Below are 13,310 nucleotides of genomic sequence, written 5' to 3' on the forward strand. Positions count from 1 at the left end.
CGGACGTTAGATGCATTCAGTTTCATAACGTCCGAAATTGTGTTTTTATTGAGATGATAGACAATGAAGTTGCCTTGCGCTATGAAAAGGCGCACAACTATAAACACGCGTTTCTCTGTGCGAAGAGTGAGTTCGAAATCTCGGTATATGTGGATTGTGAAGCAGTGACCGTTCGAGTGCATGACCTTCCTCTGGCATGGCCACAAGTCACTGTTATGAACCACATGGCAAAGTACGGGACAGTGATTTCCAGGCGACATGAGAAATGGAAGCACTACTTCCCAGGATTCCTGAGCGATGTTCGAGTTTTGCGAATGCGACTCAAAAGCGCCGAACGAAACAACGTTGGTAACGTACGACAGGCAACCAAAAACGTGCCGCCATTGTGGCCGAGCAGCACATCCCAAACAGAAATGTTTGGATGTATCCACATCGAACAATAGCACCGCTCCAGCAGCACCATCAACCGAGGGGGTTTTCAGTCTCGCTGATATCGAAAAAAAAACCAGCCAACAACATCGACCCAATCATCTCCTGCTTTCACCGGGTTCTCAACAGAAGAACAACAGCGAAACACCGACAATCAAACCGAGGATCATCACACTTCAAACGTTGAAAGCAACGACGCAAACTCTAGCACCAGCTCATCAAACGCAACAAAGGTTTTCATTGGAAATACCAACGAACGTCGGCTGTCGAAGCACAAGGAGAACGAAAAAAAGAAAAATCGTGCTGATCAGTGCACCCAGAAGGCTGGTCAGCAAACAGATCGTTTAGATGAAAATAATGCAACTTATCAAATAAGGGATAATACGTTTTATTTGAAAAATAAAAGCGGGAAGGGATCTAATTGTAAATAATGGTCACGGCCCAAGCAATACCTAATAGGCAAGGGGGCCTTATATAAAAAAGATAGTGAGGTGACTCACTGTCACTAGTTTCCAACAGTAAAAAGAAATAATTCGATTCATGCAAATGTATATTTTTATTTCCGAATAAATAGAAGGAAATTCATATTATATATTATTATAGTTCATAAATATTTGTTGTTTTCTGAAACAAGTAAGCCGCCATATGGATAGCCACATCTAAAATGTTGCCCATCAATCTAAATGCTTTTTCTGTTCTGTGACATTCAAACTATGTGTAGTGATTATAACATTGTTTTTTTTTCTCTAAATATCATGGTCGCTTCTAACTGGTTCGATATTTTTATGTCGATCGTTCTCATTGCAGATTTCTTTCCTTCATCAAATGTCGATATTCAAAGCCAATTTCCTTCGATTTAGAAATTGATCAGAACATTATCCCGGATCGCAAAGCGGAAGAAATTTATATCCTTAAACGTTTGTGCTTCTTATCAACTAGAAATTTAACGTTCATTGTATTTTTTTTTTCAACATCAAAAGCATTTATAAATTGATTAGCGGAGGTATGTGAAAACGTGCTCTCATAAATAGTTTATTTTCTAAACCGCAGTGATTCGTAGGATAAAATAAAATCAATAGAATAAGCCAACTGGATTTGTTTTCTTTTGCGCTTAATACGAATACGAACATACTTTCTTTATTAGCTGAAAAGTTAATATGTTTTCGTTAGAAATAGGATTAGTTCTGGAACAAAGTTCGCGTAAATTCCACATAGTCCAGGGCGCCGGTGATGGGGTGGCCCGTCTTCGTGTCGTTGAACGGTTTCATCCTCTGGACGCAGTAGTCCGCCATGTCCTTGGTGAGGTTCTGTGGATGGGGAAATTTTGTCTTAGTATGGAGATTCCTTGTGATGGATCGCTAGAACTTACTGAGTAGAGTTCATCCTTGGTGACGTATGGACGGTCGGAGGCGGTAATGGCGCGGAAGGCATTCTCGATCTCCTCGTAGCTCTGGACGTTCTCCGTTTCCTTGGAGATCATGAAGGCAATGTACTCCTGCAGGGAAACGTGTCCATCGCGGTTCGGATCGACCACGTTCACAATCTCCTCGAACTCCGGGTCGGGTTGTCCCTCTTCCACCATCGGTAGATCGTAACCCAGGGCGCGGAGGCAGGACTTGAATTCTTGGTGGTTCAGTTTTCCACTCTTGTCCTTGTCGAAGTGCTTGAACATCATCGAGAATTCCTTGAGTGAATCTTCCGAGACTCCAGATTGATTGCGGGCTTGGATCTGTTGCTTTAGATTGTGCTGCATACGCATGGCAAGCTGGTCGAGCTGATCCCATTGCTGGGCGAGGCCTACGGTTGAATGTTCCGTGTAACGATTGTCCAGGATGAGGTGTTCCTCCAGCGTAGCTCCTAGCTCCTCAATCTTCTTCAGGTCGCCACGACGAGCGCGAATTTCATTAGCCTTGTGGCAGAGCGCTTCGAATTGCTCTTCCAACGAGCCGGAACCATCCATGAGGGAAGTTCTACAAAAGAGATGATGATTGTTTAGCTATCGTACGGGACCAATGCAGAACATTCAAAACGGTGCATAGAAGTTAGCGGGCGACCAGTAATCAGTAAGTGCATTGTAACCGAAATACCACTTTTCCTTCCAGAAAAATAAGATTTGCCGAAAAGCTAGTATTACGATGACATGCTTGAAATAGTGTTATATCGCAAATAAGCAGCCGTTATGCATCGAGTTTTAAATTTAAGATATATGCAACGCATTTAGCTTTCTTATGTTAGAGACGGCTGCAGCAAACACCTCATTATTCAAAATCACAACCCAACGTTACCCATTCTTATCCCAGCCTAGAATGCTGTATCTATTGCACCGTGAATTGTTTATGAAAGAACATGTTACCGAAAAACAAAACAAATACAAAAAAATATGATCAAAAAATGTTCCACAAATTCTCAGAACAAGTAGATTGTCCATAAACTCACCTGGTCTCGGTCAGCCACTGGTGGAACAGATTGGCATGCTTGGCAAACTCCTTACGGAGCTTGTCATTCTCTTCCTGGCGGTGGACTTCCTTGGCCAGCTCAGCGTCACGCTCTTCGATAATCTTCTGCAGATTGCGCCAGGTGTCCTCGAGCGCTTCCATCGTGAACCACGTGTACGGATTGGGACCCACATTGAAGTTCTTGATCTTGCGATCCAAATCAGCCAACGCTTGGAAGTCATACTGAGCCGACGACAGCGATGCCTGGAACTGGGCATGGGCCGCTCGTAGAGCCGTAATTTCCTCGATCGAATTGCACCGCACCGGATCGGTGAGATCCTCTTCGGCGTTTTCGAACCACGAGTTGAAAGCGGAAGCTTTCTTGGCAAAGGTCAGATAGAGGTCTTCGATCTGACGGAATTGCTCCTGCATTTCCAGCAGGCGCTGCTTGCGAGCTTCCGAATCGGCACGCAGCTTCTGCCAGCGGGTCAACACATCCTCGTGGCGCTTGAGAATGGCAGCCGATTGAGCGTGGTTTGCGTTGATCAGTTGATCCTTGAGGGCAGTGATGTTGTGGATTCCTTCCTGTTCGAATGCGGAGAGACCTGTGGTCGGGAGAAATGATTAACGTAAGGTTCTAACTGACAGTTTGTTCAAATATTACTTACCAGCATCGAATGTCTCCTGCTTGGTCAGCAGTGTCTGAACAGTGGATAAATCACGTCCAAACTCCTCCGACTTGACGTGATTCTCCTTATCGGCAATCCAGCTCTCAACCACATCGGCCTTCCACATAAACTGCAGATAGGCAAAGTTGTCCAACAGGGCGTTCTTGCGACGGGTGGCCAGCGCTTGCAAGTTCTCCAACTTCTTGTCCAGTTGAGTGCAGCGCTGGGAAATACTCTCGGCATGGTGATTGTTATTGGTCACCAAAGTCTGACCATTGTCATGAATGTCCGAGCAACGATCACGGTGTGCGGCAAAGTCAGTCTCGAAAGCATCGTGCTTCTTCAACAGACCCTGAACAGCGGCCATTGAATCTCCATAGTCCTCAACCGACAGCAGCTGCTGCTTTTCGGTGATCCAAGCTTCTTCTTCTTCAACCTTTGCCAAGAATTGTTGATAGATGAGCGATTCGTCCAACTTTTGACCACGGGTAGCAGCCAAGCTCTTCAATTCAGACCATGCCTGGTTCAGCGCCTTCAGACGTTGCTCAATCTCCGGTACACCCAGATTCGAAACATCCATCAGCTTCTCGCCAGCTTCTTGGACGGCCTGGATTGCTGGCTCATGCGAACCCAACTCAGCTTCCAGACGCTTGTGCTTCTTCTTCAAGTTCTGCACTCCGGTCAAATCGCGACCATAGTCATCGGAACCGACCAGTAGTTTTTTCTCCTTAATCCAGGATTCCTCATCGGCAATGTCGCGGAAAAATTGATGCAACGTGTTAGCTTCGTTCAAGCGAGCCTGGCGATGGGCAGCCAAGTTACAGATACGTTCATAACGCTCGTTGATCGATTGGCGCTTTTCTTGAATTCCGGCGCTATCGAACTGGCCGCTCTCAACCAATGAATCGGCCTGAGCATTCATGTCCCTGATACGATCTTCGTGGGCATGGATGTCAGCTTCCACAAGCTGGTGCTTCTTCATCAAGTTCTGCACCGAGGCCAAATCCTTTCCTGCGTCTTCCGATGTCAACAGACTCTCCACTTCACCCAACCAGAAGTCCAAATCCTTCACCGCAGCAATGTACGTACGCTGCTTATTGGCTTCCTTCAACTTCAAAGACTTCTCCGTAGTCTTCTGGGTCAGGTATTCCCATTGATCGGCGATCTGAGTCAAGCGCTTCTGGACGGCATCCTCCGATCCGCTGCACTGATTCTTATCGATCAAATTGCTTCCCATTGCCAACACACTCTGGATACGATCGGCATTGGCTGCCAGCTCAGCTTCGAAGGCTTGATGTTTCTGGTGCTTAGATTGGATGTTGGCCGGATCCTTGTAGCTTTCCTCAGTGGCAAGTTGCAGTTTTTCGGCAATCCAGTTCTCAATTTCATCGGCATCACGCGAGAACTGCTGCAGCGTCTGCTCATCACCCAAACGAGAGCGCTTCTCGATCAAATGATCCTTCAGGTGACGCCAGCGGTCCAACACTTCCGATCGCTTGTCATCGATCAACCTTCCAGCATAGTGCTCCTGAGCAATCAACTGGTCAGCCAACACTTGCAGAGCAGCAATCTTCTCCTCGTGGCCATTGATGGCCTTATCAAAGTCCTCGTGTTTCTTGATCAAGGCCTCCACATTGTCACCCTTGGAGTCGACCTCTTCGGCATTCAGGAACGCTTCCCGAGCGCTCATCCAATTCTCAGCCTGCTCACAATCACGCAGGTACAGCTGTAAGTCAAGATTCTGGTCCAGCTGCAGCCGGCGAGCAGTCCAGGCACGTTCCAGCTCCTCGCGCGCGTTGCCCAAGTTTTCGATCTTTTCCTGAATTTCCGGTGAGGCATAATGATTAGCCTGCAGCAGTTCTTCTCCAAACTGACCGAACGCAGCGAACGTTCCGGCACGGGCATCCACTTCGGTACGGTGTTCCTAGATTTTCGTTTCGTTCGGATTGTTTACAAATGTTGGACAAGGGAGAAGAGACGGTACGTCACACAAAAAAAGCAATATATTAGTGAAACAGTTGCGAAACTGACTTACTACGGGTTGGACACGACTTGCATGTGGGATGAAAACGGAACACATACCGGATGTTTGTGAGAAGCTAGGTAGTAAATGTGTTTGTTTTTATGCTTCAAATGGGACAAAAACCACACGATAAGAAGAAAATAACGAAGCGTGTAAGCGACAAACCGAAATGATATATTAGAGAGAAGCGATTAAACGATTAGCTGAGGATCGATGCTGAAGGAGCGCAATCCTCCGCGCAATGGGTGCGAACTGAATCTGTTACATTTGTTATAACACTGCCCCATTTAATCCTATATTGAATGCTATTGCACGATGAGTTATTGAAAACATAAAACGCACAAAGATGTAATGGTTGTGTAAGTGTGTAAATACCAAATGTGGGTAAAAGCTTTCTGTAAGTGAACGAGTAAAGGTTTTGCTTTCGGTTGTTAAATATACAAATGTTCGACATGTAACAAGAAGTTAAAGAAAATTTGATCTAGCCAATTATTGTTCTAACGGAAAAAAAAATCGAATCATATATAGGAACTAATTTTGCAACTTAGAAAAACTGCAATTTTTGGCGGCCAATTAGAAACAATGACAACAGTCAAACGAGGGATTAGAAAACAACGGATCGAAACACAAGCATTCGCTCTGTTCGTCTTGGGTTAATAAACAACTAAGTACTAAAGGTGGGTATTAGGAAAATTTTGAGCTTAATCTTTACTCGAACGTATACCTGCGGGATACCGTAACGAAAATCAATTTCAGCACGATGGTTCTACGGAAAATTGAAATTTAGAATTTAGAATGATGTGATTTGCTGTATCGGATTCGAAAACAATGCTTATCGTTAGAAATCAAACAATGTAACGGGGAAACAAAAATTATCTACTGGATGGAACTTTTGCTAGAAACAATAAAAACGGTTGTAAATGTGTGTGTGTGAATCTTGAACGAACGTAAACTTTGTAGAACACACACACCCGAATGGGAACACTGACAAAGAAAGTTGTCTAAAGACATCACAAATGGAACATTTATCAAAATTGAAAAAAGTCTTCTATAGAATTGAAACTCACGTTTGGACTTGAAAAAAAAACAATGACCCAACATGTAGACTCACCTGATGTCTCTCGATCAACGCCTCCGCTCCGGTGACATCATTAGCCAACTCCTCCGAGGAGACCAAACCCATCATCGAGCTGATCCAAGCCATCAAATCGCGGTAGTCGCTCAAGAAACGTTGCAGATCGTACGAATCTAGCAGTTTCTCCTTGCGTTGCTGAGTCTTGGCGACGACCTGTTGCCACTCTTCGTTGATCTCCTTCTGCTTGGCGTAGGTCTGTTCGGCCGTATCCGGATGCGATTGCATTAACCGGTTTGCAGTTTCATCCAGCTGACGAATCTTATCGCGCAGAGCTGCCAGATCACGCTCCAAACCTTCATGCTTGCGTTGCAGCGTCTGAACACCACGCAGATCCTTGCCAAAATCGTCGTTGGTCAACGCAGTATCCTTCTCACCGATCCAGTCCTTGGTTTCATCGACGTCGCGATGGAAACGCTGAACTTCATGAGCCGATCCGAGCTGGCTGGCACGCTCCTGAGTGATAGTCTGCAGCGTTGCCCATTCTTCGTTCAAGGTCTGGATTTGGGTCTTGATCTTCAGAGCAGCCTCGGTTTGTCCGAGCGAAGTCAGCTGAACGGCAATCTCATTCAACTTGGCCAGACGGACCTCGTTAGCCTTTAGATCATCATTGAAGTCATCAAACTTCTTCTGCATAACTTCAACTTCTTCCAGATCTTCACCAACATCCTTAACCTGAGCATGGCTTTCCTTGTCCCTGATCCAAGCGGACAAATCAGCAGCTTCACGCACTAACACGTATGCCTTAACGGTTTCGTTCAACTTATTCTGACGCTCATGGGCCATAGCCAATAGGTTATCGTATTGGCTGTTGATTTGAGACTGGCGCTTACCAATCGAATGGCCATCGACCAGATTCTGCTGACTGGCGCTTAGACCAGGATCAATCTTCTTGATGTATGCAGCTGGCACGAATCCCTGACGATCGTTGACCTCAACCTTCCACCAGTCCTTGTTGTTGGAGTTCAACAGAGTCAGAACGTCCCCTTTCTTCATAGAAACCTCGCGAGGAGATTTCTCGGTGTAGTCATACAACGCCATGACACATTCCTTGCCAGTGATGTCAACCACAGGAGTCTCCTGCTGGCGGCAGTTTTTGGCCTGTTCTTGCAAAGCTTGAATAGTGTTTCCGAAGGCTTCCAAATCGGAAACCAACGCCTCATGCTTCTTCAACAAAGCTTCGGACGAATCCTCGTCCTTTCCGTAGTCCGGGTTCGACACGATCGGTTCCTTCTCGCGCATCCACGACTCAGCTTCGTTCGCATCGGCAAAATATTGATGAGCCTGCAACGAATCCTCCAAATCCTGCTTTCGCTGGTTGGCCTTTTCCTTCAGCGAGTTCCACTGGTCCTTCACGGCATCCAAGCGCAACTTGATATCCTCGGTAGCGAATGACTGTTCGGTCAACATCTGTTCACCATTGGCAATGACACCAGCGACGCGATTCTCATGGTTGTTAATCTCAGCCAGCACAGCTTGGTGCTTTTTGATCAAATTCTGGACACCGATCAGATCACGGCCACGATTGGTGGAGGCGGCGACCGGTTCCTTTTCGCGGATCCAGGCAGCTTCATCTTCCAGATCACGGAACAACTGCTGCACCTGTAGCGAGTCCAACAAACGCTGCTTACGATCGGTCATTGGACTAGCCAAGGCTCCATATCGCTTGGACAGGCAAGATTCCTTGTTCCGGATGTTATCCGCATCGAAATGACCACCCTCGACGAACTTGTTCGCCGCGACCTTGATGCCTTCGATACGATCCTGATGGGCCATAACGTCAGCTTCCAGCAGGGCGTGCTTCTTTTGCAGATTCTGTACGCTAGTCAGATCCTTGCCGTAATCCTCGGACATCAGTTGGCCTTCGACTTCGCTTAGCCACAGCTCGATATCTTCAACGGTACGATTGAACTGCTGTTGCTGGGATGCTTCCTGCAGCTTGCAGCCCTTCTTGTCTGATGCTTGAACCAGCGATTCCCACAGAGTGACAATCTCCTGCATGCGGGAGTTAATCTGATCAGCAGCGTAGTGGCCCTTTTCGATCAGGTTCTGCCCATTGGTGGTAATGTCTTCGATGCGACTCTTGTTAGCGGTCAGTTCATGCTCAAAGTTGGTATGCTTCTGAACTTTGCCGTTCAGATTGGTTGGATCCAGGTAGCTATCGTCGGTGGCAAACTTGAGTTTTTCACTGATCCATCCCTTGGTTTCATCGCAGTCACGTTCAAACTGCTGCAGGGCGCTAGAATCCTCCAGCAATTGACGGCGAACGGACGACTTCTCCAGCAGAGCCGAACGGCGTGCCAATAACATCGAGCGACGTTGAGCGACGTCATCAGCTGCGTAATGCTGGCCATCGATCAGCTTAGTAGCGAAGACATCCAAGGCCTTGATTTTCTCCTCCTGAGCAGCCAGACTCTTTTCGAAGTCTTCGTGCTTCTTGATCAGAGCTTCAACCGAGTCCAAAGAGTCTCCCAGATCTTCGTTGGCCAGGAAAGCCTCCTGCTTGGCCATCCAGGTATCGGCCTGCTCGGTGTCGCGATAGAACAACTGCAGATCCATGCACTGCTCGTACAGAATACGACGATCTTCCCAAAGAGCAAGCAGAGAGCTCTTGTCACTCTCCAAAGCGGCCAGCTTTTCCTGCACTTCCGCTGCGGCGTAGTGTTCGCGTTCCAACAGCAAGCGTCCGGCCTCGGTGGTTACCTTGAAGCTATCACCACGAGCATCAATCTCTCCCTTATGTTCCTGATGACGCTCGAGCAGAGCTTCAGCTCCGGCGACGTCCTTGGCCAGCTCATCGGCCGAGATGATGGCCTTCATGCCGTTGATCCACGACACCAAATCACGGAAGTCAGCAAGGAAGCGATGCAAGAAGTAAGATTCATCCAGCTTCTGCTTGCGTTCCTTAGCCTTGGCAGTCAGCGATTGCCAGTAGGCAGCGATTTCCGCTTGTTTCTCACGGATCTGATCGCTATGATCCGCATGGATGCTGCACAAACGACCAGCCTCGGCTCCCAGCGTAGCCACCTTGTCTTCCAAGGCAGCCAGGTCACGTTCGACGCCTTCGTGCTTGCGTTGCAGTGCCTGAACGCTGGCCAAATCACGTCCGTAATCATCCGAGGACAGAACAACATCCTTCTCGGCAATCCAAGCAACAGTTTCATCAGCATCGCGGTTGAAGCGTTGGATTTCGTGAGCACCGAAGAGTTTCTCCTGGCGCAAAATAGCCAACTGCTTCAGGCGCTGCCATGCTTCGTTCAGTTCTTCCTTCCTACGGGTGATTGTGTCCCGTTCCGGATGTCCATTGGAGAGCAGCTTATCAGCCAGCTCGTTGACTTCGGTGACACGATATTCCTGCGAAGCCATATCCTTCTGGAACTCGTCAAACTTACGCTGCAGCACTTCGACATGCTCCAGATCCTGGCCGAACTCGTCGGCCGTTACGAAGGCTTCCTTGTCCTTGATCCAGAACATGACCTCCTCACAGTGGCGCAAGAATTGCACCAACACCAAAGCCTGCTGCAGCTTCATTCCCTTCTCGGCCAGACGGGACAGCAACAGCTCCCACAGACGGTGCAGTTCATCCAACCGACGCTGAATGGTGTCGGATGCAAAGTGCTGCTGGTTGATCATCTCCTGACCGGTGTTGTCCAGCACCACGATGGCATTGCTGTGGGCCGAAACTTCAGCCTCGAAAGCCTGATGTTTCTGGATTTTGGCCTGCAGATTGGTCGGATCGCGATAGCTCTCCTCCGAGGCGGCCTGCAGCTTCTCGTGGATCCAGCTCTCCAGCTCGTCCGAATCGCGCTTGAAGTACTGGAAGCGACGGGAGTCCTCCAGCTTCTCGCGCTTGTGGCGCGTTTCCACCTTGAACTCATTGTACCGGTTGAGCACCTGCTCACGGCGCTCCTGGATGTCCTCGGCACTCTCGAGGATTTTTACCTCCTTGGGGGTAAATTGCTCCATGATTTGTTTTCGACAGTCGACTTGCGTTTGCTCTAACAGTTAGCCTGAAATGATGAGGATGGCAGTTGTGAGCAAGAATTCTACAAAATGATGACTTCACCGCCCGAATATTAGCACCTCGATGGACGGTGGCGGTTATCAGCAAACTCACCTCTTTTTATTTTCGTTTAAATGTGTTGAATTATCAGCGAGTTGCCTCGTCCACTTTCCGTGCGCGTTTGTATGCTTCCTGGAATAAAACGCAGTCAAACGTAAGAAAATCACATGGTAGATAAAGTAGGTACACAAACACTACGTCAACCGCATACGGGTGCTGGTTTGCATTTTTGCTGTAATACCACTGCCATGCACTGTTACCTAACTCGAGAAAAGTCACACCCTCCTTGAGACATGGCGAAAAATCGATAATATCGCAGAGAGGCATCCATTTCATTTTGCTTTGCAGTTTCGGAGCGTAGTAAGTACAGGGAAAGTATTAAATCTATTTCAAACTTTATTGACAAATACGGTATATATCGTTCAATAAATTAATTCTCATCAACTCTTGTCAGTTTTCCTAAAAAATAGTCTTCTTTTGCATTTTTTATCGGTCTGTTACAACTCTATTAGGATTCAACATCTAGTTTCACTTTTCTTACCGTCTGCACTTGTTTGCAGGTATCAGCTTTCGACTGTCTACGACTCTTTCTACATAAATAAATATAACTTACTTATTTCAGTATCTTCCGATTTAATTTTATCGTCTAAGGTTTCCTTTCTCTCTGTTCGCTAAAGCTTACACAATACTCTAAACGCGTACGAGATTCCTTTCACAACTACCGAGTCTCACTTTGTTTTTATCTATTTTGGATAATAAAGACGACATACATTACGTAGAAGTCAGATTGAATTACAGCTTAAAATGTTACGATATAGGGTTCTTCCAAGCTGCTCTTAGCTTCGCTAATTCAACTTGCCTGTTCAGTGAGAGTTTAGGAACATTCTTGGTTGGAAATTGTGGGTCCCGGGCTGCAAGCGGTACTCAATGTAGAATAAGGTGGGGCAAGATGGGTCACTTGATTTACTCTTTATTTCGATTGTCAATATCGACAGGCTCAACGTAGCCCCAATGCTGGTTTCAAAAAGCAAACCATCATTGGGGTTGCATTAAACCTCTTAATTTAGACAAACAAACAAATTAATAAAGTAGCTAGGCTGACCCATTTTGCCCCACCTTACCCTACAGATTCGCAAAATTCATAACCTGTGCAAAATGGTCTGGAGACTGTTTTAAATTAACTTTAACGAGAACTTCAAAAACAAAATAGCCACCGTCAGAGTTCTTAAAGATTGTTGAAGTGAGGCACTCAGAACTGACAGCAATAGGAGAGAAACTGAAATAATGTGAAAAATGTTCTCTGTCGAGTGCAAAACCAGGTAGAATTATAGTCGCTGTATTCATAGTCTGGCGGATAGAATTTCGATCTATCAAAAAGCAGAACCATTTCAATATATTTTTGGCCAACAATTGAAAAGGTACTATAAACTTTTACAGGGTGTCCATTCAAATCCCGTTTTTTTTTTTTCTTTTTCCCGGTTATTTAAAAAAAAATCCCAACCAATCCCAATCACCTCTGCTTTATACAAAAAAGACGTTCAAAATTAACCGTTTATAGATAATCATATATTTTTGCCAGCAGAATTGCTCTACAATACGTGATGATCTAGATCTCCAAAATTTCATGGAATCATGAATTCGTATACAATCAAAGAGTCTCGCAAAAATGAGCCTAAATGTTGTTTTGTTAAGTCGGAAAAATCCTGTATTAAAGGTACATGAACAGGAGAAACGTAGTATTATTTTCTTTTAAACTTCCTGGAGTTTAGATCTCAAACGACATTTTGTGGGATACAAAGATGTGTTACCAACATATTTATCATTCTCATTTTCATTATTGTCTTGAAGATATTTTACAGGTTAATCGAAATCTTGTCCGATTTTCTCTTTTGAGCATTTTGAGTCTCCGTTCATAACATAATTTAAAATTATCAATTATGTTTAAAAATAATATTGTTCGATTATCAAAATCATCCTGGATATCTGTTCTTGAAGTTCTGCAGACTCAACAGGGCATACGATTATTCGACTTAATGCTTAATTTACCAGGAATATTATCAGGAAGCCCCATGATATCATTGATTTGGATTATTTGGTTTTCCAAAATGCCTGGAGTTCAGATCGTTATTCTTTTTTAATAAAGTCACTTTAACACTCTTAGAACATTTCTATAGATGAACTAGCCTAAGGCTAAAAATCTATTTAATAAAGAATTAAAAAAAAAAAAAAATCTTAGAACATTTGCGACTTAAATTTGAACTCATGACAATGATGATTTCCCCAAGAAATGTTTGAGCTGGATGAATTATCTCTAAGATAATTAAGTACTTTGTCTTTGGCGTGAGAGATATGGAATCAGATCTTTATGTTTTACAGACTAACCGAGGTTTTCTACGATGTCCTAACTAATCTGGATAGCACAAAGAGCAGAAATTATTTCTAATTTATCTCTGGACGAATCATCTTAGTTCGTTGATTGTGTCCGGTGTCAAACATTTGCATGCCAAGCATGATGGAGCATGTAAGAAGTTTGAGATCGGACATTAATTTATTGGCATGA

The 13,310-nt window shown here is 45.4% G+C and overlaps 1 protein-coding gene across 4 annotated transcripts; it reads right to left on the minus strand.

The window, feature by feature from the left end:
- Positions 1-961: 961 nt before the first annotated feature.
- alpha-Spec (alpha spectrin) lies at positions 962-10,882 on the minus strand. 4 transcript variants are annotated; one of them, XM_065224606.1, is made up of 8 exons: positions 10,805-10,882; positions 6,667-10,697; positions 6,280-6,321; positions 3,533-5,456; positions 2,866-3,469; positions 2,715-2,744; positions 1,799-2,399; positions 962-1,736 (listed from the first exon to the last, which is right to left on the minus strand). In XM_065224606.1, the coding sequence occupies exons 2-8, from the start codon at positions 10,651-10,653 to the stop codon at positions 1,608-1,610; spliced, it is 7,317 nt and encodes a 2,438-aa protein (XP_065080678.1). In that variant the 5' UTR covers positions 10,654-10,697; positions 10,805-10,882; the 3' UTR covers positions 962-1,607. The 4 variants fall into 4 exon arrangements, with proteins under 4 accessions (XP_065080678.1, XP_065080680.1, XP_065080679.1 ...); XM_065224608.1 differs by lacking the exon at positions 6,280-6,321; XM_065224607.1 differs by lacking the exon at positions 2,715-2,744.
- Positions 10,883-13,310: the final 2,428 nt, after the last annotated feature.

This window comes from Ochlerotatus camptorhynchus, unplaced genomic scaffold, assembly GCF_037179485.1.
Source record: "Ochlerotatus camptorhynchus isolate MF236.1 unplaced genomic scaffold, CSIRO-AGI_Acam_v1.1 ptg000213l, whole genome shotgun sequence".
NCBI lineage: Eukaryota > Metazoa > Arthropoda > Insecta > Diptera > Culicidae > Ochlerotatus > Ochlerotatus camptorhynchus.

Coding starts and splice junctions, on each gene's coding strand:
- alpha-Spec (XM_065224606.1), bottom strand. CDS start 10,653: ATGGAGCAATTTACCCCCAAGGAGGTAAAAATCCTCGAGAGTGCCGAG. Junction 5,457..6,279: donor TTCGTTACGGTATCCCGCAG/GTATACGTTCGA, acceptor ACGAAAATCTAG/GAACACCGTACCGAAGTGGA. Junction 3,470..3,532: donor GCAGGAGACATTCGATGCTG/GTAAGTAATATT, acceptor TCCCGACCACAG/GTCTCTCCGCATTCGAACAG.